Source organism: Mobula hypostoma, chromosome 5, assembly GCF_963921235.1.
Source record: "Mobula hypostoma chromosome 5, sMobHyp1.1, whole genome shotgun sequence".
In the NCBI taxonomy this organism is placed as follows: domain Eukaryota; kingdom Metazoa; phylum Chordata; class Chondrichthyes; order Myliobatiformes; family Myliobatidae; genus Mobula; species Mobula hypostoma.
In genome coordinates, this window is record NC_086101.1 from 130,106,498 (window position 1) to 130,132,416 (window position 25,919).

The window sequence follows — 25,919 nt, forward strand, 5'->3', positions numbered from 1 at the left end:
TATCTTTACTCCCTTTCTTGAATAAGGGAACAACATCTGCAACCCTCCAATCATCTGGAACCTTCCTCGTCCCCATTATTGCCAGAGGCTCAGCAACCTCCTCCCTTGCCTCCCACAGTAGCCTGGGGGAAAACACGTCCGATCCCGGTGACTTATCCAACTTGATGCTTTCCAAAAGCTCTAGCACATCCTCTTTCTTAATGTCTATATGCCCAAACTTTTCAGTCCTCTGTAAGTCATCCCGACAATCACCAAGGTCCTTTTCCGTAGTGAATACTGAAGCAAAGTAGCTCCTCCGGTTCCATATAAACTTTTCCACTATCACACTTGATTGGTCCTATTCTCTCATGTCTTATCAGCTTGCTCTTCACATGCTTGTAGAATGTCTTGGGGTTTTCCTTAATCCTGCTCACCAAAGACTTTTCATGGCCCTTTCTGGTTGTCTTAATTTCATTCTTAAGCTCCTTCTGGCTCGCCTTATAATCTTTTAGATCTCTATCATTACCTAATTTTTTGAACCTTTCGTAAGCTTTTCTTTTCTTCTTGACTTGATTTTCAACAGCCTTTGTACACCACAGTTCTTGTACCCTACCATCCTTTCCCTGTCTCATTGGAATGTACCTATGCAGAGTGCCATGCAAATATCCCTGAACATTTGCCACATTTCTGCCGTACATGTCCCTGAGAACATCTGTTCCCAATTTATGCTTCCAAGTTCCTGCCTGATAGCTTCATATTTCCCCTTACTCCAATTAAAAGCTTTCCTAACATGTCTGTTCCTATCCCTTGCCAATGCTACGGTAAAGGAGACAGAATTGTGATCACCATCTACAAAATGCTCTCCCACTGAGAGTCCTGACACCTGACCAAATTCATTTCCCAATACCAGAGCAAGTACAGCCTCTCCTCGTGTAGGCTTATCCACATATTGTGTCAGGAAACATTCCTGAACACACCTAACAAACTCCACCCCATCTAAACCCCTTGCTCTAGGGAGATGCCAATCAATATTTGGGAAATTAAAATCTCCCACCACGACAACCCTGTTATTATTACACCTTCCAGAATCTGTCAGCCTATCTGCTTCTCGATGTCCCTGTTACTATTGAGTGGTCTATCAAAAACACCTGCTATTGACTCCTTCATGTTCCTAACTTCCAACCACAGAGACTCAGTAGACAATCCCTCCACGACTTCCTCCTTTTCTGCAGCTGTGACACTAAGTCAAGTCAAGTTACTTTTTATTGTCATTTCGACCATAACTGCTGGTACAGTACACTGTAAAAATGAGACAATGTTTTTCAGGACCATGGTGCTACATGAACAATACAAAAACTACACTGAACTACGTAAAACAACACAAAACTACACTAGACTACAGACCTACCCAGGACTGCATAAAGTGCACAAAACAGTGCAGGCATTACAATAAATAATAAACAAGACAATATGCACAGTAGAGGGCAGTAGGTTAGTGTCAGTCCAGGCACTGGGTATTGAGGAGTCTGATGGCTTGGGGGAAGAAACTGTTACATAGTCTGGTCGTGACAGCCCGAATACTTCGGTGCCTTTTGCCAGATGGCAGGCGGGAGAAGAGTTTGTATGAGGGGTGCGTGGGGTCCTTCGTAATGCTGTTTGCTTTACGGATGTAGCATGTGGTGTAAATGTCTGTAATGGCGGGAAGAGAGATCCCGATGATCTTCTCAGCTGAGTTCACTATCTGCTGCAGGGTCTTGCGATCTGAGACGGTGTAATTCCCAAACCAGGCAGTGATGCAGCTGCTCAGGATGCTCTCAATACAACCTCTGTAGAATGTGGTGAGGCTGGGGGGTGGGCGATGGACTTTTCTCAGCCTTCGCAGAAAGTTGAGAGGCTGCTGGGCTTTCTTTGCTATGCAGCTGGTGTTCAGGGACCAGGTGAGATTCTCCGCCAAGTGAACACCAAGAAATTTGGTGCTATCTCTGTTCAGCAGTGCCACGTCCCCACCTCCTTTGCCTCCCTCCCTATCCTTTCTGAAACATCTAAAGCCTGGCACTCTAAGTAACTATTCCTGCCCCTGAGCCATCCAAGTCTCTGTAATGGCCACAACATCATAGTTCCAAGTACTGATCTGTGCTCTAAGCTCAATCGCTTTGTTCATGATACTCCTAGCATTAAAATAGACACATCTCAAATCATCGGTCTAAGCCTATCCCTTTTCTATCACCTAGCTGTTTTCCCTCTCGCGCTGTCTACAAGCTTTCTCTATTTGTGAGCCAACTGCCCCTTCCTCTGTCTCTTCAGTTTGGTTCCCTCCTCCCAGGAATTCTAGATTTGATTTAATTTTTTCCCAACAGACCCTCCCAACCCCCTATGCTACCTGCCTTTTCCTACCTGTGTTGGTGGTACCAATATATAGCATGACTTCTGGCTGTTCACTCTTTCACTTTAGAATGCTGTAGCCTCAATCCAAGACATCCCTAACCCTGGCACCTGGGAGGCAACGCACCATCTGGGTGTGTCTTTCACATCCACAAATCTCCTGTCTGCTCCTCTAACTGTGGAATCCCCTTCACTACTGCACGCTATCTTTCTCTTCCCTTCTGAGCTAGTGTCAGAGACCTAGTCACTACAGCTTTTCCCTACTAAGTTGTTTCCCCCTCCTCCTCCCCCACCCCCATAGTATCTGAAGTGGTACTTATTATTGTGGGGAATGGCCACAGTGGTATTCTGCACTGTCACCCTATTCCCTTTCCCTGTGATGACAGTCACCCAGCTACCTGCCTTCGACTGAAGGGTGACTACCTCTATGTAGCTTCTATCACCTCATTCTCCCATATGAACCAAAAATCATCCAACTGCAGCATGCTAACATGGCTTGCAAGGAGCAGCAGCTGGATGCACCCCATGCAGATGTAGCTATCAGGGAGACTAGAGATCTCTCAGATTTCCCACATCCCAGATAAAGCACACATCACTAACAATGGACCCATTCTCACTGCACTAGCTATGTAATAATAGACAAAGGAAGATAGTAACTTACCTTGGCCTTCACCTCTTCTCGCCTCGGCCAATTGAGTCAAAGCGTGAAACTAATCACTTTAACATTGACCCACTCAAACAATAGCCGCTCTCACGATGGTCACTCCACTTAAAGCTAACTTTTTATTATTGGCCTTTGCCAAGTGCCTAATAGGTCGTATGATTGAAACCCATTAAAACGTCCTGAAAGGCCCCGAGCTCCAATTAGATTTATAGCACACGTCTCACTTAGTGTTGAGGCCAAAAAATTCCACTTTAATCTCAACCAACCACAAGACCTTCTACCACATCCTTACAGGATCTTCTAAGTGACACTTAGCAAAGCCTTCACGGAGAAGCAAGGAGAAGGAAGTGTTTTTTTTTAGTGGTACGTGTGGCATAAATCTAATGTTGTGCATCAACCAGGTGACACCATCCCTACAAAGTATGGTGGAGGTAGCATCATGCAATGGGGATGTTTTTCAGCTGCAAGGAATAGAAATCTGGTCAGAATTGACAGGAAGATAAATGCTGCTAAATACAGAGAGATCCTGGATAAAAACCTGCAAGCCTCTGCCAGAAAGCTTAAACTGGCAAGGAATTTCATCTTTCACCAGGATAGCGACCCAAAGCATACTGCCACAGTGACCACGGAGTGGCTTCCAAAACAAAAAATTGATGCCCTTGAATGGACCTGACATTAACCCGAACAAACATCTTCTGGCAAGACCTCAAGGTTGCTGTCCACCACCAATCCCTAACTAACCTGGCACAGCTTGAGCAATTTTGCAAGGAGGGATCAGCAAATCTTGCTGCATTACACTGTGCAAATCTAATAGAGACTTATCCTAAAAGACTATTGGTTGTAATAGCTGCGAGAGGTGGTTCAAATAAGTAGTGAGGAAAGGAGAAAGAGTACCTTTGAACTGCTGACATTTCAATTTTTGTATTTTACATGCTTTAAAATTTTCCTTGCTTTTTTTGGGCTCTACCGTGGGGAAAAAAGCCGTTATGTGATTCACACATAAAAATTCTCAGTTAAAATGATCAAAATCCTTGGTTGTAATACTCATTTATCCGAACCAAGTGTTGGGGGGGCTGAATTCTTTTTCAAGGCACTGTACATAGTATATGAAACAGCTTAATACCTTTTTCAGAACAGTGAGAGGCACAACCAAATCATGACAACAGTAATAAGTAACTTGCACAATAGTCAGAAGGATGTACAGTTCATTCATAAATTCTCAGGATTTTTAAAAATTTTTACGCTGTGACTTGTTCACATTCTTGTCGTAACTTGTCCAAAGGCTTCCAAAAAAGTCCATGAGACTTACTTAAAAGCAAATTAAAACAAAATTAAAATGAGGAAAACTTACCCTGTTGAGATAGAGCAGGCACCTTTCCAAACACCACAGGCAGCACATACATGCTTTCAGCATGCACTTTGCACAGGCATTTTCCTAGATTTTAAACAAAGGTGTTAAAAAACTTTTAAATATGACAAAACTTGGTTTCAGTTATACCAATGTGATGTTGAATCAGGACTAGGACTGCCAGACTGGGTAACAGCTTCTTCTCTCAGACTGTGAGACTAATATCTACCCTGCCATTACTGAGGTCACATCACAAGGACAGTGAGCTGTTTACTTTACTGTTTACCCATGCTGCATATTACTACATGTATTTTGAATTATATTTTTGTGATCTTACTTAATAGTATAATGTTTTGGTTTATGTGCAGTGTGTGATATATGTTATTTGGTTGCACTGTGGTCCAGAGGAACGTTGTTCGTTTAGTTATATACATGTACAGTCAGATGACAATATACTTAAACATGAATGTAAAGGTTTGCAAGAGAATATGAATTTTTACCTTGCCTTTGAGTTGGCTGTGAATGTACACAAGGATCATTCGTGGGATCTTTATTAAGGTGATGATGAAGGAACCCTTGGCTACTGTTCCCAGGTGGTACATAATTAGTCGACGCATGGAAGATAGGATTGGAGTTGCAGGCAAGTCATTTTTGTCTCTGAGTAAATTCAGATAAAAGCAGTAATTGGAATATGATCATTTGAGAAGCACAGGCACTTTATTACATCAGAATTCCAGTACATTAATGTATGCCCATCTGAGCAGAACTTCACCTTAGAATTTTAGTAGCAAAATTCAACAATTAAAATTAGTTCACTGAAGTCACATGCTATCAGAAAATTCTAACTATTTTAAGTATTTCAGAACTTGGTTTGTGTAACTGACAATATAATGGATGAACTGATGGCTAGCTCAGAAGTTGCAGTGCAGGTCAGTTTTGTTTTCTCTCACTGCAGCACGGAATGTGCTATATGTTAGTTATGAGCACATTTAGCCTCCTGCTGTACCTTTGGGCACAGAGGCATACAACAGGTTCATAATGTACTAAACTGAAATGCTGGAGTAGGTTGGTAACATGCCTCTTAGCTTTCTAACAGCCAAAGCTGATCACCTAGTACAACCCCATTGTTGAATGGGATTATCAATTTGGATTGAAAAGTTAAATCAGGATTTTAAATTGTTTTTTACATTTATGCTTTCAGCTCATTTACATTTTATTGTTATTATTGAGATACAGCGCAGAGTGGGCCCTTCGAGCCACACCACCCAGCAACCCCCCAGTTTAATCCCAGCCTAGTCACAGGATGATTTACAATGACCAATCAGTGACTGTGGGAAGACACAGGAACGGCCAGAGGAAACCCAAGCGGTCACAGGGAGAACATACAAACTCCTTACAGGCAGCAGTGGGAATTGAATCCTGGACGCCTGTACTGTAAAGCGCTGTGCTAACCACTATGCTACCATGCCATCCCATGTGTTCCATATTTTAAAAATATCAGATCCACAACTACCTGAAACATCGAACTAGATAGGGCTGAATTTTGTACCACTCCCCAATAAGCTAGCACTTTTCAATTCTGCATGTGCTACGAATCATAGAAAATCAACATTGTCGATTCACTCTATGACAATCCTCAGGAAATACAATAACTTCAGAAATCAATGTACAGAAACATACAATGTACACCACATTGTAAAGGATCCCACATGTCCTGCACATGGATTGTTTGTCCCATTCCCTTCAGGGAAGAGGCTACAGGGGCATCCACACCACAATCACCAGACTCAAAACTAGTTACCTTCTCCAAGCAGCAAGACTGATCAACACCTCCACCCACCAACTCCACCACTACTTTATTATTTTCAGTGAGTCACCTCATGAGTTGTTGGGCACGTGGCCAAGTGGGGTTCAGGTGTTCGTCTAGTTACCTCAAGGTCGCTAGTTCGAGCCTCAGCTGTGGCAGCGTGTTTGTGCCCTTGAGCAAGGCACTTAATCACACATTGCTCTGGTCTGTGCGAGGAGTAGCGCCCCACACAGACTTCCAATCTGCGCCTTGAAGGAATGAAAATGCCCGACGCAGGCCTCTCGTGGTCTGAGTCGACGTTCCCTCCCCTCCCACCCTCCCCACCTCATGAGCCTAGCATCACTTTATGGACATATAATCTATGCATATAAGCTATCTTAAGTATTTATATTTATTGTGTGTTTTCTTAATATTATTATTGTGTTCTGCTTATACTTTTATACAGGAAATGACAGTAAACAATCTTAAATCTTGAACAAACATTGATGCATTACTTCCATCACAAATTGTGTTTATTCCCCAATAACAATTTTACAAAATGGAAGCATAAAGGCTAGTTTGATAGAACTGGTTTCGGAAGAAGGCTGACTTAATAGTTTGACTGCAAAAACAACAATCTAGAATTATGCAATTGTCAGCAAGATTAAATCCAAAAGCAAAACAGTTTCCCCACTTACATAATTCCACAATAAGTGGCAGAGGACATCAGGACAGAATATAAAATTTGCAATTCAGTAAGAATGCAAAGTGTGTGGCCTATTAATTATCAGATCTACTAAGGGTGCAAAATAGTGATACACCAAAGATGTGTCACATGGTACAATAGTGTCAGATTTATGCAGCAGATATATGAACAGCAGCATTGACTCAGCAGATAATGCTGCTACCTTCCTTGTGGCACCTAGCTCCCCAGTGACTGCTGCATTTCTTATGTTCATACCAAGTTTGAGAGCCACAGCAAACTAATGGTGTTGAAACACATGCAGAAGTCTACAAGTGAATTATTACATTTACAAATATGAGATCAACAATGTCACTTGGTTAAATATAATCAAATATGTTTTAATTTCCAATCAAGCTCTTACCTTGTGAAATAGTAAGTTACTACAGCTCCAGCTATAGTCATCTGTTGACAGGCCAGTATGAACTCACTGATCCAAATGAGGCCAACTAAATGATAAAGCCAAGTGTACTGCAGAGGGCCAGAAACTTTAAATTCAACATAACCTTTGTCTTCTTTCTCAGGATAGCCTAGAATGGAGAAGGTGGTAGTGGGGAGTGGAAGCAGAAGAAACAAATTGCAGTTTCAAGTTCAGTTGCACATTTTGAAAATGAATCAAATGCACAATGAGGCTAAGTAAAGTACTGCCAGAGCAAATGGCAATTAAGAACAACGAAAGCAAAAAGTTGGAGAACCAAGAATTACAATTAAAAGATGGAAGGTGTTACGTTTTGTAACTTCAAAACATTAAACTAATTCAAGGGAAATAAATATGTATACACACACACTCTCTCTCTCTTCGGTTGTCCATCGAAATCCGATGACGACTTCTACTTATTTAACAGTGAGATCTTTGATGACTATACAGTCCTATCCTGGACCCACAAGCACCATCACTAACACTATCACGCACACACAAAATTATTTAAATATTATTGAAATATTAAATGCACAACTGAAGGTAATGCATAAGTTCAGTGAGTGGATTAAGGGAAGCATGGGGAGATGACAGGCAGCTGAAGAGAAAAGGTAAGAGACCAGAGAGGAAAATAGAAGAGGGAAGAGGGAAGGGAAAAAAATACTGGAATGGACAAAGGAATTACAGAGGGAATGATCCCTCTAGACAGTAGAGAGTGGGTGGGGGGGTGGGGAGGTAAAAATATATTTGGTGGTAGCATCCTGTTTAAAAAGTTGGAAGTTGCATAGAATAATGTGTTGAATGTGGAGGCTCATGGGGTGGTAGGCAAGGACAACAGAAACTCTATCCCTGTTAAGGTAATGGAAAGATGGAATGAGCGTGGATGTCAGGGAAATGGAGGAGATGCGGGTGAGGACAGCATCAATGGTATAGGTGCACACTAAACCATTCTTTGGAGGAGGAGGACGCTATTTCTGATGTCTTGGAAAGGAAAATTTCATCCTGGCGAGAGATGTAGCAGAGTTGAAGGAACTGAGAAAAGGAAATAGCGTTGTTACAGGAGACAGGGTGGAAAAAGGTACAGTCAAATTAGCGGTGGGAATTGTTAGGTTTATAAAAGATGTTGGTAGACAGTTTGTTTTCAGAGATAGAGATAGAGGGATCGAGAAAGGGGAGACAGTTGTCAGAAATGGACCAAGTAAATTTAAGGGTAGGGTGGAAGTTCGAGGCAAAGTTGATGACATTGACAGCTCAGCATGAGTGAATGAAGCAACATCTATGCAGTTGTCAATGTAGTACAGAAAGAATTGGGAAGCATTACCTGGGAAGGTTTGGAACATGGACTGTTCTATATAGCCAATGAACAGGCAGGTATAGCTGGGGCCCGTGTGGGTGCCCAAGGCTACCCCTTGAAATTGAAGAAAGTGGGAGGAGCATAAGGAGAAACTGTTGAGGGTGAGGACCAATTCTGCCAGATGGAGGAGGGTGGTAGTGGAGGGGAAGTGGTTGGGTCTTTTGTTGAGAAAGAAGCGGAGAGCTTTAAGGCATTCTTGATGGGGGGGATAGAGGTGTATAGAGACTGGACATCTGTGGTAAAAATCAGGCGGTCTGGGACAGAGAATTGAAAGATGTTGAGGTGATTGAGAGAATGTGAAGTGCAACATATGTAAGTAGGAATAAACTGAACCAAGGGGGACAGAATGGATTCGAGGTATGCAGACATGAGTTCAGTGGGTCAGGAGCAGGCAGAGACAATGGGCCTACCCTGACATTGAAAAAGTGGAGTTGCATTCAATTTTGTCCAAATTGGCTGTTGCAAACGGTAGTATGTTATCTGATTTCTGTGTTTAAAGAATAAATTCCTAATCTTGTGCTTTACACCATTTCCTCCATCACTGCAACTTACTAATTATGGCTTGAAGATGGTGCATAATGAAGGCTTAGAAACAAGTGGAATAAGTCTCATAGGTGTGGTCTCCGTTTGAAGTAGCAAGTGAGACAACAACATCTTGCAGGGTGAGAGCCATTTGAAAACTGCAAATCTTGTTGGGAGTGATTAACTGAGCCAATAAACAGAAAGGAGAAGTAATCGGATTGACTATTGTGGGAGCAGCCATCGTGTGAGTAGTCTGGCTTTGGCTCAACAGGCCTGGGTGAGCACAGACACAGGCTCTAAGTAAGTTTCTATTAAGTTTTTTTTTCTGTTCATAGTGATGAACTGGAGCTGCAGCACGATGACCTTTGGGCCATACAGGAGAATGAGGTGGTGATAGGCTGGGGCTACAGGGAGGTAGTCACCCTTAAGTTGCATGAGGTGGTAGCTGGTGATGGTCAAGAGAGAGAAAGGGAATAAGCGACCAGTGCAGAGTACTTCTGTGGCTGTTCCTCTCATTAATAATAAGTATACCACTTTAGATAATGTTGGAGGGGATGACCTATCAGCGAGAAGCCACAGTGAGTAGGTCTCTGCTAATGAGACTAGCTATGTGGCTGTGAAGGAAAGAGGGAGAAACGGCGAGCTGTAGTGATTGAGGATTTGTTGATTAGGGGAACAGAATGGAGTCTCTGTAGATGTGAACAAGATTCGTGAATGGGTTGTTATCCCCAGGCGCCTGAGTCAGGGATACCACAGATCGAGTCCACAGCAGTCTTAAGTGGGAGGGTGAGCAGCCAAAAGTCATGGTCCACGTCGGTACCAATGACATGGGTAGGATGGGAGAAAAGATCCTGCAAAGTTAGTTCAGGGAGTTGGGTACTAAGTTAAATGACAGAACCTCTAGTGATGCAATCTCAGGACTGTGACCCATGCCACATGCTAGTGAGGCCAGAAATAGAAAGGTTTTACAGTTTAACACATGGCGGAGAAGTTGGTGCAGGAGGGCTGTTTTCAGATTTTTGGATCATTGGGCTATCTTCCAGAGAAGGTGGAACTGTACAGAAGGGATGGTTTGCATCTGAACTGGAGTATAAGAAATGCAAGAGAGCACTTAAGAAGGAAATCAGAAGAGCTAAAAGAAGACGTGATGTTTCTCTAGCAAACAAGGTGAAGGAGGATCCTAAGAGCTTCTACAGATATATTAAGAGCAAAAGTGTAACAAGGGACAAAATTGGTCCTCTGGAAGATCGAAGTGGCAATGTAGGCGTGGATTTTTTATATCTGTATTTATTCGGAAGATGGACACAGAGCCTATAGATGTGAGACAATGCAGCAGCGAGGTCATGGACCCAATACAGCGGGATCTGGACCAGCTGGAAAATGGCAAATAGAATCTAATGCAAACAAGTATGAGGTGTTGCACTTCGGGAGGACCAACGAGAGTAGGTGAACAGTAAGGCACTGAGGAGTTAATAGAACAGGTATCTGGGAGTACTTCCTTGAAAGTGGCATCACAGGTAGGTAGGATCATAAGGAAAGCTTTTGGTAAATTGACCTTCATAGATCGATGTATCAAGTACAGAAGTTGGGATGTTATGTTGAAATTGTATAAGACATTGGTAAAGCCTAATTTGGAGTATCACATACAGTTTTAGTCACCTACTTTCAGGAAAGATGTAAATAAGTTTGAAAGAATTTTTAAAAAATTACAAGGATGTTGTTGGGTCTAGAAGACCTGAGTTATCTGTAAAGATTGAATGGGCTTGGACATTTGTCCCTAGAATGTAGAAGACTGAGGGGAGATTTGATAGAGGTTTTCAAAATTATGAGGGGTATAGACAGGGTAAATGTAAGCAGGCATTTTCCACTGAGGTTTAGTGAGACTCGAACAAGAGTTCAGAGTGGAAGGTGAAATGTTCACTCAGGGGACGATGAGAGTGTGGAAGAGGGGTCGATGTCAATACTTGAGAACAATTTGGATAGGTACTTGGATGGGAGAGGTATGAAAGGCTATGGCGCAGGTGGGTGCATGTCGATATGACTTGGCAGATTAATGGCTCAACACAGACTAGATGAGCCGAAGGGCTTGTTTCTGTGCTGTTGTATGTTCTGCGACTCTATAAGGAAAACTATTTCCCAGCAATGAAATACAATTACAAACTATCTACAATTAAGCATACAAAAGGATTAGGCTTGAATTTCCTAATTCTTTTCTCTCCATACAGTTGTACGGGTAAAAACACTATAATTTGAAGTCTCAAAGGATGAAAGATTGATCCAAATTCATTTTACCACACACAAGTCTTATTAACTTGGGATATTCATCATCCCTATGTAAAACAAAAATGTACAAATATAATCCACAATTTGCTCTTCACAAAGATCTTTAATTGTTTTTTACAAACAAAAGTCCCATCAGTTTCTACAAAGAGTAAATATGAAAACATTTCTTGGAATCTGTTTATTGCGTGCAAGGATGCTCAGATGTTCCATACAAGAATGGGAAGAACTGAAGAAAATAACAAAAATATGACAACTTAGGTTACAGAAATAAATTCTGAACAGGTATAACCCTACCTGCTGTGGCCAACAACAGCAGCACTGCAATCCAATAGACCCAAAAAAGTGCCAAGGCAATGAAGGTCCAGAGTGATTGGAACATGAGAAGTGGAATGTGAGTGAACACTTTTCCTGCCACATGGAACAAGGCAATTGTAAGGGCCACACGCTTCCTCATTATTAGCATTAACAGCAGTAAAACAACCTACAAAATAATAGATTATAAATTAGTTTCCTTTCATTGTCCATGCTTCTAATATGAATGAATAACAGTGGAGGAGCAGCAATGCATTGAAGTACAATTCATTAGTCCCCTAAAAGGCAAGACACTATCCTGTCATATTGTTTAAACTACTTACAACAGATGCAAGAATTTCTACAGACTTACAGGATAATATGAAACTTGTATTGATTTAAGGCCTATACCGGACTTAAAAGCATCTGAAGACTTCGAGGAAATTTTAAAGCCCAACCTTCTGTCCACCAAATGAGACTTAGTCCAAGATATTTGGGAGCAGAAGGAAGAGGAATCTGTTAATTACTTAACCGAAACTAAAAGAACTTTCGACTATAGTAGAAATCAAGGACAGGGAATCTTCAGCTCATTAGTTTCAAATGAAGGTCGGTTGTTGCAATGAAGCCAAAACCTGCTTCACTCAAAGCACATTGCATATGAGAATATATGGCAAGTCATATCTGCGATTATAAAGAAAAAAATGGTGGCAACTGAAAGGAATATTTTTTCAACTACCAAAGGTCTGCACCCTACTGCACCCAGCACAGTGATCCAACAAAAACTATTCTCCAGAATAAAACATAGTACAGCAACAGGAACAGGCCATCCAGCCCACAATGTTGTGCCAAACCAGCTAAAAAAAAACAAATCAAAAACACCCAAACACTAATCCCGCCTATGCACACAATGTTCAAATCCCTCCATCTTCCTTACATCCATGTGCCTATCCAAACATCTCTTTAAAGCTTCTAATGTATTTGCCTCTACCACCATACCATACAGTGCATTCCAGGCATCCATGACTCTCTTGAGTGAAAAAACTTATCCCTCACATCCCCCTTGAACCAACATCCTCTTAAAGCATGCCCTCTGGTTTTTCAACCCTGGGAAACAGATACTCTCTGTCAACTCTATCTATGCCTCTCATAATCTTGTAAACCTCTATCAGATCTCCTGTGCTCCAGAGAAAACAGCTCAACTTTATCCAGCCTCTTGTGATATAGCACATGCCATCTAAACCAGGCAGCATCTGGTAAACCTCTCCTACACCCTCACCGAAGCCCCAAAATCTTTTCTGTAGTGGAGTGACCGAAACTGTATGCAATACTTTATTTGTGGCCTAACCAGAGTTTTATAAAGTTGCAACATAACCGCTTGACTTTTGAACTCAGGGCCTCAACTAATAAAAGCAAATAAGCCTTCTTAACCATCTTATCGAGCCATATTTAAGGAGCTATGAACTTGGATCCCACGATCTCTCTGCTCAGCTACACTGTTAAAAGTCTTGCCCTTAACAGTGTACTGTCGCCTTGCATTTTCCCTACAAGAACTGCACGTTTATCTGGGCTAAATTGCAACACTGCACGTTTATCTGGGCTAAATTGCATCTGCCATTTCTCTGTCGATATATGTAACTGATATGATGATGGAGACAGCAGCCAGAGAACTGGAAATGAATACCAATGAATTGATCCACTTGACTCGAATCAGGAGTGTGTGAGCCATGGCAGTCAAAGCTCAAACTGGGCATGGCACATGATGATGATGATATGTAACTGATCCAAATTGTGCTGTATTCTTTGCCAGTCTTCCACACTATCCACAACTCCACCATTCTAGCTATCATCCACAAAGTTCCTAACCCACCCATCTACATTCTCATCCAAGTCACTTATATACATCACAAACCGCAAAGGTCCCAGTACAGATCCATGTGAAACTCGACTAATTACAGACCTCCAGCTCAAACAAGTCCTTTCAACCACTACCCTCTGTCTTCTATGCACAAGCCATTTCTGAATCCAAATAGCCAATCCACCATTGACCCCATGCATCTTAATCTTCTGGATTAGCCTCCCATGAGGAACTTCGTCAAACGCCTTAATAAAAATCTATGTAGACAACACACACTGCCCTACCCTAACCAATCTCCCTCGTCACCCTGTCAAAAAAACTCAATCAGGTTGGTAAAGCATGACCTGCCACATACAAAGCCATAATGGCTCTCCCTAATTGGGTTTCTGAATGCTCATATATCCTATCCTTAAGAATTTTCTCTAGTAATGTTCCTACAACTCATGTGAGACTCACTGGTCTACATTTACCAGGAATTTCCCTGGTTCCCTTCTTAAACAGAGGTGTAGCATTAGCCACTCGCCAGTCCTCCAGGGCCTCGCCTGTGGCTAGAGAGGACATGAACATACTGGTCTTATCTCTTGCTTCCTTCAATAACCTGGGGTAAATCCTATCAAGCACTGGGGACTTATCCACCTTAATACTCATCAGAGGCCCAACATTTTCTCCCCCTTGACTTCTAAACACCCTAATGTATTTATACACTCAGCACTGAATTCCTGATAAATACTGAAGTACTCATCAAGTACCGCAATCACATTCTCCACATCTAAGGAAATGTTCCACCCTTTTATCCTTGAGTGTTCCCACCCTGTCCCTAGTTATCCTTTTGAAGTATGTATAGAATGACTTAGGATTCACTTTAATCTAACTTGCCAAGGATTTTTCACGGTCCCTCCTGGCTTTCTTAATTCCTTTCTTCAGTTCGTTTGTTGCTTCTCTATGCTCTTCGTGTGCTTCAGTTAATCCTAATTTCTAAAGCTTTACATACTTTTCCTTTTTTATCTTAACTAAATTCATCACCTCTCTGGACATCCAAGGTTCTCTCATCTTTCCATCCCCGTCCTTCCTTCTAACAGGAACATATCTTTCCTGTACTCTGTGCAATTGATCTTTAACCACCCTCCACATGTCTGATGTGGACTTGCCGGAGAAAAGGTGTTCGCAATTAACACTTTTTTGTTCCTGCCTATTGCCTTCGTAACCTGCCCTACTCCAATTTAAAAGGACCATACCTATCTTTATCTATAGTTGTCCTGAAAGTTATGAAGTTGTGGTCACTGTTCCCTAACTGTTTACCCACTGAAAGGTCAGTCACCTGGCCAGGCTCATTACCCAACACCAGGACCAGTAAGTCCGTCCTCTCATTGCACCATTCACATAATTACTTAAGAAAACTTCTTGGATACACTTAACGAATTCTGCTCCATGTAAACCCCTTGCATTAAGAAGGTCCCAGTTTATATTAGGGAAGTTAAAATCCCCCATGACAACAACAATATTATTTTTACACATTTCTTTAATCTGATTACATATCTATTCCTTAATGCCCTGGTGGCCATTTGGGGGTCTGTAGTACAATCATATCAGTGTGATTGCACCCTTTCTATTCCTGAGTTCTACTCAAATGGACTCAATGTCTGACCCCACTGTTATGTCTCTCAAGTGCAGCTATGATATTGTCCATGATTAGAAGTGCAACTCCCCACCATTCTCTTTTATCTCCTCTTCCATCTTTTCTAAAACTTCGAAAACCTGGTACATTAATCACTCATTCTTGCACGTCTCTCAACCAAGTTTCAGTAATGGCTGCAACATCGTAGTTTCATGTACTGATCCATGCTCTACGTTCATCACCCCTACCCATAATACTCCTGGTATTAAAATATACCCACTTCAAACTATCCAACCCATCATACCAGTTATTTCCATTTTGCCTTTCAATATTTTCCCTGACATCTACCTTCCTGTCCGATTCTTCACTTACTGAACTGGTGCTCCAGTTCCCAGCCCTCTGCAAAACTAGTTTAAACTCTCCCGAGCATCAGCAAACCTCCTGGCCAGGATATTGGTTCCACTCCGTCAAGTGCCACCCCTCCCTCTTGTACACGTCACCCCTTCCCCCAAAAAGGTTTCAATGATCCAAGAAGTCAAAACCTCGTCCCCTTCACCATCTCCGCAGCCACTCATTCATCTGTGCTTTCACCACATTCCCGCCTGCACTAGCCCATGGCACTGAAAGTAATCCGGAGATTACAACCTTGGGGGTTCTTCTCTTCAGCCTCTTCCCTAACTATATATTCACTGTATAGGACCTCTTCCCCTTTTCTGTCTATGTCATTGGTGTCATTATGCACTACAACCCCTGGCTGCTCCCCCTCCCCCTTGAGAGTATCCTGCAGTAGCTCCAATACATTAAGGACCATAACAACCGGGAGGCAACACAGCACCCTAGTGTCTCTTTTGCAGCCATTGTATCTCCCTTCTGGCCCCTATAACTACTACCTTGCCTGCCTTTACCCTTCCTGTCGAGCCTCAGAGCCAGCCACAGTGCCATCAGCCTGACTACTGCCGCCATTATCTGATGGGTCATTCCCTACACCACCCTCCCTGCCCCCCAGCAGTATCCAAAGAAGATTACTTATTCCTGAGGAGAATGGTCATAGAGGAACCCTGCACTGACTTTTTAATCCCCTTACTTCTCCTGGTGGTTACCCAGCTGCTGTCCAAAGCCTGTACTCTGGGTGTGACCACCTCTTCAGAAGTCTCATCTGTAATATCTTCAGCCTCCTGAATGATCCTGAGTACATCCAACTCCAGCTCCAACTGCTTGACCAGGTCAGTCAAGCACTGAAGTTGGGTGCATTTCTCTCAGATGTAGCCATCAATGAAACTGTCAGGTGTCCTAAATTCCCACATCTGACTACTCTATGTTAATAATGGCGACACCTAATAGCTAGCACACAAATCTTGTGACCTTTACTGTTCTCACTTTAATATACTATCATTAATGGCCTTGAGAAGTGTGATAACAACAAACTCGAGGCTCCTATCAGCATAAGTGATCCAATGCCAAATATCTGCTTAGCAAGTATTAAAGATTGCAGCATTCTCTCCTTAAAAGCAGCCATCGCCTCAGAGATCAACCATCAGCTGCATAGTGCCAGTGGAGCCTTTGCAACATTAAGGAAAAGAGACTTTGAAGACTGTGACCTATAAGTCACAACAAAACATTTGATCCATAGAGCAGTTGACCGTTCTGTATTCTTGTATGGAGCTGAATCCTGGACCACCTACAGCAGAAACTGGAGTCACCAAAGAACTTTATGAAAGATTTTGAGGATCATCTGGAAGGTTGGCACATTATGCCAACATAAGCAGCATCTCCATCACAATAAAGCAACACCAACTTTGATGGATAGGTAATGTCATCCGGATACCTAACTTACGCCTCCCCAAACAGATCCCTTACACCCATTTGAATTAAGGTCAACAAGCCCCTAGTCGGCAAAGGAAATGCTTCATAGATATCAAAATCAGCCTGAAGAAATGCAAAATTACATCTAAAAACTGAGCAGACATTGCACTCAGTAGATACATGAGATTGATCTCAACCGTGCCAAACAGAACAAGCGGCAGCTGTGAAAGGAGAGACTGAACAACCAAAGGACGAAACCACTAACCACAGCCACCTCTTGTTGTTGCCCTCACTGCATCAGGATAACTGGATATTGGATCGGAGTCTACAGCTACCCGAGGACCCACAAATATACAAGCCCTTAGGAGAACATCAAACTCAACTCAAGTGCTACTGCAGCTGCTACTACTGATTGTCTTTGTTAAATGACAAAAGAAGCCATCCTACGTGGTTAAATCTCAGTACCCCAACACCCTTCCTGAAAGCTTCCCAAGAGTACACCTGAATCTAGAAATTCATAACCTATTTTGCATTAAGTCCCATCAAAATGGTGATTTCTCCCCACCTGTGGACCAGTTCACTTCCTCCAAAAAAAGTAAGAGACATAAGAGACTACTCCTCCTGGAATCTGCAGCAAAAATCAAACTGCTAACTCAATTGGTCAGCACTATTACACAAATTCCCTAGAGATTCCTATCCCACATATATCTAGCCTTTGCCACACCCCTCTGCCATGCCCAGCATTACATTCAATATTATTGACCTCACAATCTTGCTCTTTTCATTCTTTGCAACTGACACATGATTAGACAGGGTCACAGATAACATCATATGAAATACTCATCCACATTTATGACATAGAGAAAATAAAACAGATTCTGCCCTGTAATATCTCAAATGGAGAAATTTCTAACTCGAAGAAGGCATTCAGTGCACAGTGCTAGATTACGTCATACCATTCCAGGTGCACGCAGTCTACCCACTCTTGTACTTATGAGGAACAGATGTGGCCAATCTCATTTGGAGTCTGGTGACATGGTCTGAGAAACCATCAGGCTCCAGGATTCAGTGAGAAAATCCCACCCCCTGAAGTAGCCCTTGTAGCCAGCAAAGGAAAGATTGGGGTTTGCCTGTTACCGAAGCCAGACCCCCTGAATGTCAGCTAAGAAGTATTAGAAAACATTCCATATTTCTAAAACAAAAATAACCAAAAGGCTCACATCAACATTACTGTTTTAACACTGCTTCATTCAAGCCTACATTTGTCTATGTCTTATCTGGATTTAACTACTCCACATCATCACTATAACCATATTCCTAGTATTCTCCAGGTAAACAAGTTTCTCATTCATTAGTTATGAGATTGTTATGTATTAGTTATGTATTACTGACAGTCATAGGCTTATTGCCCTTGATGCTAGCCTTGTCCAGAAATGGTAAAACATTCTCCATGTTTAGTCTCTCCAACCCTTTCATAGTTTAGTGAATCTCAAGGACAGGGCTCTTAATCTTTTTTTATGCTATGGAACCTTAATACTAACCAAAGGCTCTGCCGACCCCAGGTTGGGAACCTCTGCTTTAGGAGGTTATACGTTAAGACTTGTCTTACCCAAAGCAATCCATTCCATTTTTTCTTGCAGGTAAAAGCTCTCAATTCTTAAGTCATTCTATTATTTCTTTGAAATCAGTCACAATTAATTTTAAATGGAAAACTCACTGTGATAACTGTTGCAGCAATGGCATACACAAATAAGGCTTTAACATTATCTTCACCCACATCATTCTGCTTCGGCCCCTTTTGAAGTGCTTTTTTATGATCAGCATACAAATACCAAAGGACAGCTGTGCCACCTGAAATGAGAGGTAGGATGGGAAGGGGTGGAGTGGAGGTGGGGAGCGTGTGTTGGAGTTAAGGTCAAAAATGTATTTAAGAAATTAACAATATTAAAAGGGCTTAAGAGTTTCTGAGTGGACCATGAATAAATTTCAACTCAAGTGCAAGAAATTCAAATCCAATAGCATTCTGGTTCAGGAAAATATCTAGTCTCAGTGAACAACAGGTAATGTGTGAAATTGAATCTTTTACTGAAATCAAACTGTTACGAGAATACACATAAAATTAAGATGTTTGCTGGCCTGGGTTAGCATCAGTGACATCAGCAGTTGGTCTGCCACCTGCCCTCAGGGGAAGGAGAGATAAGGAACAATGGAGCAACGTCTGGAGATGTGTAATGAAGGGACGTGGGAGAGAGAGAGCTGTCTGGAGCGGCTCCCCCTTTGAATCCTGAACTGTTTGAAGTGATGGACAGGCGATACCCCAGCAGGGGGATAAAAAGGGACAGGTTCGCTAAGACAGACACACGCCACCCGAGGTAACGAGACCCTGGAAGCGGTGCGCCTCTCACGAGTGGGTGAGAAGTACCAGACAACGACCAGGGTGGAAAGGTACGATCAGCGGGAACCCGGTGTGTGTCCGCCCTTGCCTGGGTGCCGGGTTCACTGCAGAGGATCGACCGCATCTGGAGGAGGGGTCACAGTCGGTGACCTCAGGTGACATCACCAAGGACCCGCCCAAAAAGTTGCTTGTGAGCAATCTCGCCGGTCTGTGAGTGAAGCAGTGTTCTGAATGATCAGTCGTTCCTGTTCTATCTCTCTCTTCCCCCACGTTGTCCATCGCCATGGCAACGATTACTGCGAACTGAACTGGACTGAACTTTGAGTCATTTTGAAATTTGGTCATTTACCCCTAGACAACGATAGAGCTTGATTGATGCTGTTATCTTAATTCTGTGCGCATGAGTGGTTATCATTGCTGAACTGTTGCATTTATTATCCTTTCGATTACTGTGTTGCTTATTTCTTTAATAAAACTTTCTTAGTTCTAGTACTCCAGACTCCAACTGAGTGATCCATTTCTGCTGGTTTGGCAACCCAGTTACGGGGTACGTAACATAAGTGGGGTTCTCGTCCGCGATTTTGAACGCTAAATTTGGGACGGAGTAAATTGATTGGGTTAAAATTCCCGAAAGAAAGAAAAGACAAACAGCAGAAATGGAGGCTGAGGAATTTATAAAGGCGCCGACCTTGGAGGCATTAGAGGATGCCAGGAAATCGGAATTGGTAGCTGTGGCCAAACGGTTGAATCTTGCTAAGGTGAAGTCGACAATGAGGAGAGAGGAGATACACAGAGCTATTGTAGAGCACTATGTATCTAAAGGTGTGTTTCCCCAAGGTGAGCTGGGGGTGGTGTCTATTGAAAAACCTGCTGGAGACGCGGTACAGGTACAGCTTGAAAAACTGAGACTCGAGCACGAGTTCCGGGTACGGCAGTTAGAACACGAAGAGAAGGAGAGAGAGTTAGAAAGGCAAGAGAGAGAAAGACAGTTGGAGAGAGAAGAGAAAGAGAGGGACAGACAGTTGGAGAGAGAGGAGAAACAGAGGGAAAGGGAATTTGAGCTGGAGAAGTTAAAGATAAGGGCCGAGCAGGGGCTCGTGCTGAACCAAGGTGGAGGGTTCCGGGCGACCCAGGAGGTTAGGCTGGTTCCCCCATTTGACGATACCGACGTGGATCGGTACTTTCTCCACTTCGAAAAAGTGGCTGTAAGTCAGGACTGGCCGAGGGATAAGTGGGTTGTTTTACTTCAGAGTGTACTGAAAGGGAAGGCCCAAGAAGCTTACTCAGCTTTGTCCGCGGAAGATGCCCAGAGGTATAAGGTGGTGAAAGAGGCCATCCTCAGGATTTATGAGTTGGTCCCGGAGGCATACCGGCAGAGGTTCCGGAATGCGAGGAAACAGTGGGACCGCACGTATTTGGAGTTTGCCCGTGAGATGCAAACATATTGTGAGCGTTGGTGCGCCTCGAAGGGGGTAGAGGGGGATTATGACAGACTGCTACAACTGATCCTGATTGAGCAGTTTAAAGGTTGTGTCCCTGAGGGTATGAGACCCTACCTCGATGAGAAAGAGGCAGCCACGTTAGCCGCAACTGCTAAGTTAGCGGATGAGTATGTGTTGACGCATAAAATGAAGTTTGCCCCGAGTAAAGGCTACCAGAAGGATAGTCAGGACGGCGGGGAGAGTCCGCCGGAAAAGTCAGAAAGTAAGCCGGGGACTAGTGAAAAGGATAAGGTAGACCGGGAGCAGTCTGGTAGGAAGTCTCCTGGGGTCGTCTGTTATAATTGTGGGAAAGTCGGACACTTTGCGTCCAGGTGCTTTGCCCCAAGGAAGGAGACGGGGAAAGGCAAAGCGGAAATTTTGAATGGCTGTATCGAGCTGTTGAGCGAACCGCTAGGGAAGGACAGGTCTGAAAAAGTCCAGGAAGGGCGCGAGAGGTTTATCTCGGCCGGACTGGTGTCAGTGAAGGAGGGGTTAAAACCAGTTCCAGTGCGGATCTGGAGAGACACGGGAGCGTGTCAGTCACTAATACTGAAGAGTGTATTAGAGTTTAGCTCAGAGACCCAGACTGGGGAGGTAGAGGTCAAAGGTGTTGGGAAAGGGACAGAGTCAGTCCCTTTGCACCAGATACACTTACAGAGCAGCCTGGTCTCTGGACTAGTCACAATTGGGGTGAGGTCCGAATTACCGATGAAAGACGTGGAAGTCTTGCTCGGTAATGACATCGCCGGAGGAATCGTGTTCCCAGTCGTGAGATTGACAGGTCAGCCTGCCAGCATTGAGGCCCCGCCCATGGACTCACAGGTTCATCATGGGGCTGCAGTGGTGGATTTAGCTGTGGTGGTAAATTTAGCTGAAACATTTCTACCAACCTTGTATGAGACAGGGTGTAGTGAGATAAGAGGTAGTGAGGGAGCTGGGACGGACGTAGCAGTAGCCAGGAAAGAATTTGTGCAGACGCAGGAGCGAGATGAGGGGCTGATGGTTTTTGCAGAGACAGCTCTCTCTGACACAGCTTTAACAAGGGAACTAGTAGGCTATTGTGCTGAGGAGGAAGTGCTAAGGAGAAAAGGGAAATCAAGTACAGTATCCGCAGATGAGGAGTGGGGGGTGGTGCAAAAGAGTTATGGGGATGAGGTTTTTAACATGGCCCACGAGGTACCCCCCGGTGGACATTTTGCGGTGCTGGAGGAAACAGTTGGTGGAATCATGAAAGAGATTTACCGGCTGCCCAGGGGGAAGAATGTTATTGATCATGACCGACGCGAACTGAGACGGTCACCAGCTTTTGATATGCTAACAAACCTAGTCGATGTTAGCGTGGAAATCAATGAAGCTAGGGGCCCCCTGATAAGAGGAAAAAACCATTTTGAAAAGATTAGGATGGGATCGGTCAGATGGGAGAAGGCTATTGTTTTGGCCAGGTCTACTGATAAGGTCTCTCCCTTAATCCCCGAACAAAGCGAATCTTTAGAAGGAGTAATTAAACGACTCGCACCCATGTGTTTGATTGTCCCGAGGAAATGCAAAGAACTGGGACGTTGGGTGATTGTGGTTACAATAGGGCAGCCAAGTAAACAACACCCATATTTTTTGAGTAATTCAGTGACTAAAGGGCTGATGAACACAGAGGTGTGTATTGGCAATTTAATACGGCTGTCTGAAGCCAGTTTGATAGTGAACCTTGAAAAAAATGAATTCGGCCACACGAGGGTCACTTACCTGGGAATTGTGGTGACACAGGGGCAGCTGGCAGCGATGCAAGCTACAGTGCAGGCTATCGCTGACCTCCCAACCCCGACAGACAAGAGGGCCCTCAGAAGGCTCTTGGAGATGGTGGGGTACTGCAGGAAGTTTTGCAATAACTCTGCGGTCAATACCCGTCCCCCTCCTACTAAGCCCTTGCGACAGAAAATTGAGTCGGAATGGGACGACCCTTGTTGTGGTCCGGGACAAAACCAAATGAGAGGTTACATTGGTCGCAATTCATCAGTGTTTTTGGCCACTATGAAGTTTGCTGAGTTGGAGCCTGGTCTAAGGGATTATTAATAACACGTGTAAAAGGAACAGAAAATGTGATGACTGTCTGTCAAGGTGTTGACAGCTTCAAACTCGCTGTGTTAGCCAAATAGCTGATAAAGATGTATATTGTGTACGTATCAAATAATGTAGTCATGTTTGTAATTTTTACCTCCCGGTAAAAATCCTTAAAGGGGGGAAGTGTTACGAGAATACACATAAAATTAAGATGTTTGCTGGCCTGGGTTAGCATCAGTGACATCAGCAGTTGGTCTGCCACCTGCCCTCAGGGGAAGGAGAGATAAGGAACAATGGAGCAGCGTCTGGAGATGTGTAATGAAGGGACGTGGGAGAGAGAGAGCTGTCTGGAGCGGCTCCCCCTTTGAATCCTGAACTGTTTGAAGTGATGGACAGGCGATACCCCAGCAGGGGGATAAAAAGGGACAGGTTCGCTAAGACAGACACACGCCACCCGAGGTAACGAGACCCTGGAAGCGGTGCGCCTCTCACGAGTGGGTGAGAAGTACCAGACAACGACCAGGGTGGAAAGGTACGATCAGCGGGAACCCGGTGTGTGTCCGCCCTTGCCTGGGTGCCGGGTTCACTGCAGAGGATCGACCGCATCTGGAGGAGGGGTCACAGTCGGTGACCTCAGGTGACATCACCAAGGACCCGCCCAAAAAGTTGCTTGTGAGCAATCTCGCCGGTCTGTGAGTGAAGCAGTGTTCTGAATGATCAGTCGTTCCTGTTCTATCTCTCTCTTCCCCCACGTTGTCCATCGCCATGGCAATGATTACTGCGAACTGAACTGGACTGAACTTTGAGTCATTTTGAAATTTGGTCATTTACCCCTAGACAACGATAGAGCTTGATTGATGCTATTATCTTAATTCTGTGCACATGAGTGGTTATCATTGCTGAACTGTTGCATTTATTATCCTTTCGATTACTGTGTTGCTTATTTCTTTAATAAAACTTTCTTAGTTCTAGTACTCCAGACTCCAACTGAGTGATCCATTTCTGCTGGTTTGGCAACCCAGTTACGGGGTACGTAACAAAACGTAATGCAACATTTAGCTGGGAAAAAATTATGTCCTACAAGTGATGAGGGGAGGCAGAAAGCACAGCCAATGCTGACAAAAATTTGGGAGATGAAAGAGAATAGCATGAACAACATGAAAGAAATTGAAAAGCCATGTGGTACACCTATATTGAGAACAACGAAGGTGCAATTTGTGCTTTAAATTGGAACTCTGGCATGACCTGACACTTCAATAAAATATATCAGTTCCTTTTTATCTTAAAGTTCTATGTTAGTTCTTCTCAGTAATAGTTAGTTATAAAGTGCTATGTATCAAAATGTTCCCTCATTATGTTTAATTGAAAATACAAACATATTGAAATCAAATGTTCAGATCAGATTTATCAAATATCTTTAGTTACTTATTAGAATCGACTTACCAATTGAACCAATAATTGTGAGAATTGCAAGGATCCAAACTAGCACTTTGGAGATGTATCTGATTACTACCATTAACAACATCGACAATACTGAAAAACATGAATACAAACACTGTAAAGAACTGAACCATAATGGTGGATCAGCAACACTGATGAGTAGATTGCAAAGAATTTTTATAGCTATGTCCTGTACAATTCAATAAGTTTTAGGGATGAAGACAATGGATGGATTATTAAATTTTCTTCCTCTATGAACTTGAGCTTTAATCTTGACCAATCAAACAAAAGATAAATTTGGCAGAGGTAACCTATGGAAGTTCTTGGTCCCTTCCCTGGAATCCTAACAACTTATTTCAACTTAAGATACACCTAGTGGCCATGTTACTAGGTACACCGGCTTGTTATTGCAAACATATGATCAGCAAATCATGAGGCATCAACTATAAGCATAAAAGCTTGCAAACATAGTCAAAAAGGGCCAGTTGTTGTTCGGACCAAACATTCAGAAATATGATCTAAGTGCCTTTGACCACGGAATGGGTACTAGACGGGGTGATCTGAGTATCTCAGAAACTGATCTCCTGGGATTTTCACACACAGCAGTCTCTAGAGTTTACAGGCAATGGTGTGAAAAACAAAGAAAACTCCAGTGAGTAACAGTTCTGTGGGTGAAAACACCTTGTTAATGACAGAGGTCAAAGGACAATAGCCAGACCTGTTCAAGATGACAGGAATGCAACAGTAATTTAAATAACTATGCGTTAGAACTGCAGTGTGCAGCAAAGCATCTCTGAATGCACAACACAATGAACCTTAAAGTGGATGGACTACAAAAGCAGACCACAAACTTACACTCAGCGACCATGGTATTAGGCACATCAGGTGCAATGCTATGATATCAACAGTGACCCGGGGTCAATTCCACCACTGTAAGGAGTTCATACATTCTCCCTATGTCCACAGGGTACCTCTAAATAACAGTAAAATAAAAACTTGCATCAAATAACTTACGTCTTTGAACAAAACAATGAAACAAGACTTTGCTGTTGAGTTTTATCATTTGACTCAGTACATACAGTATTTCAGGTGCAATGTGTATGATACAGTACATATCTCACACACACACACAGATATTACCACAAATAAATTAACAAATAATACAATATACTCCAGAAGATTGATATTTAGTACAAGGTGCATTTACAACACAAGTTAAAAGGTAAACAGTACAACTCCAGTGGCATTTCATATGTGATGTGACCTGGGTGGGGCAGGGAGTTCAGTAGACTCATGGTCTGGGGTAAGAAGCTGTTTCTCACCCTAACTGTCTTTATCCTAATGTTATAGACAAAGATGTTGTGGGATGGATGGAAAGGATCCTTGACAATGCTAAGGGTCCTACATATGCAGAGCTCCCGATAAATATTTCAGATGGGTGGAAGAGAGATCCTGATGATCCTATCAGCAGTTCTCACATTCCTTTGTAGGGTCTTGGGGTCAGAA

General features: G+C 43.1%; 1 protein-coding gene across 1 annotated transcript in view; it reads right to left on the reverse strand.

Annotated features, from left to right (window-relative positions):
- LOC134346992 (choline transporter-like protein 1) overlaps positions 1–25,919 on the reverse strand; it is a 118,503-nt gene that overhangs the window by 13,678 nt on the left and 78,906 nt on the right. Inside the window, exons 7-12 of the mRNA XM_063048933.1 lie at positions 24,417–24,506; positions 18,760–18,893; positions 11,773–11,959; positions 7,266–7,431; positions 4,874–5,030; positions 4,377–4,460 (exon numbers count right to left, since the gene is read on the reverse strand). Of these exons, the coding sequence (XP_062905003.1) occupies positions 4,377–4,460; positions 4,874–5,030; positions 7,266–7,431; positions 11,773–11,959; positions 18,760–18,893; positions 24,417–24,506 (818 nt within the window). The remainder of the gene's footprint in view (positions 1–4,376; positions 4,461–4,873; positions 5,031–7,265; positions 7,432–11,772; positions 11,960–18,759; positions 18,894–24,416; positions 24,507–25,919) is intronic.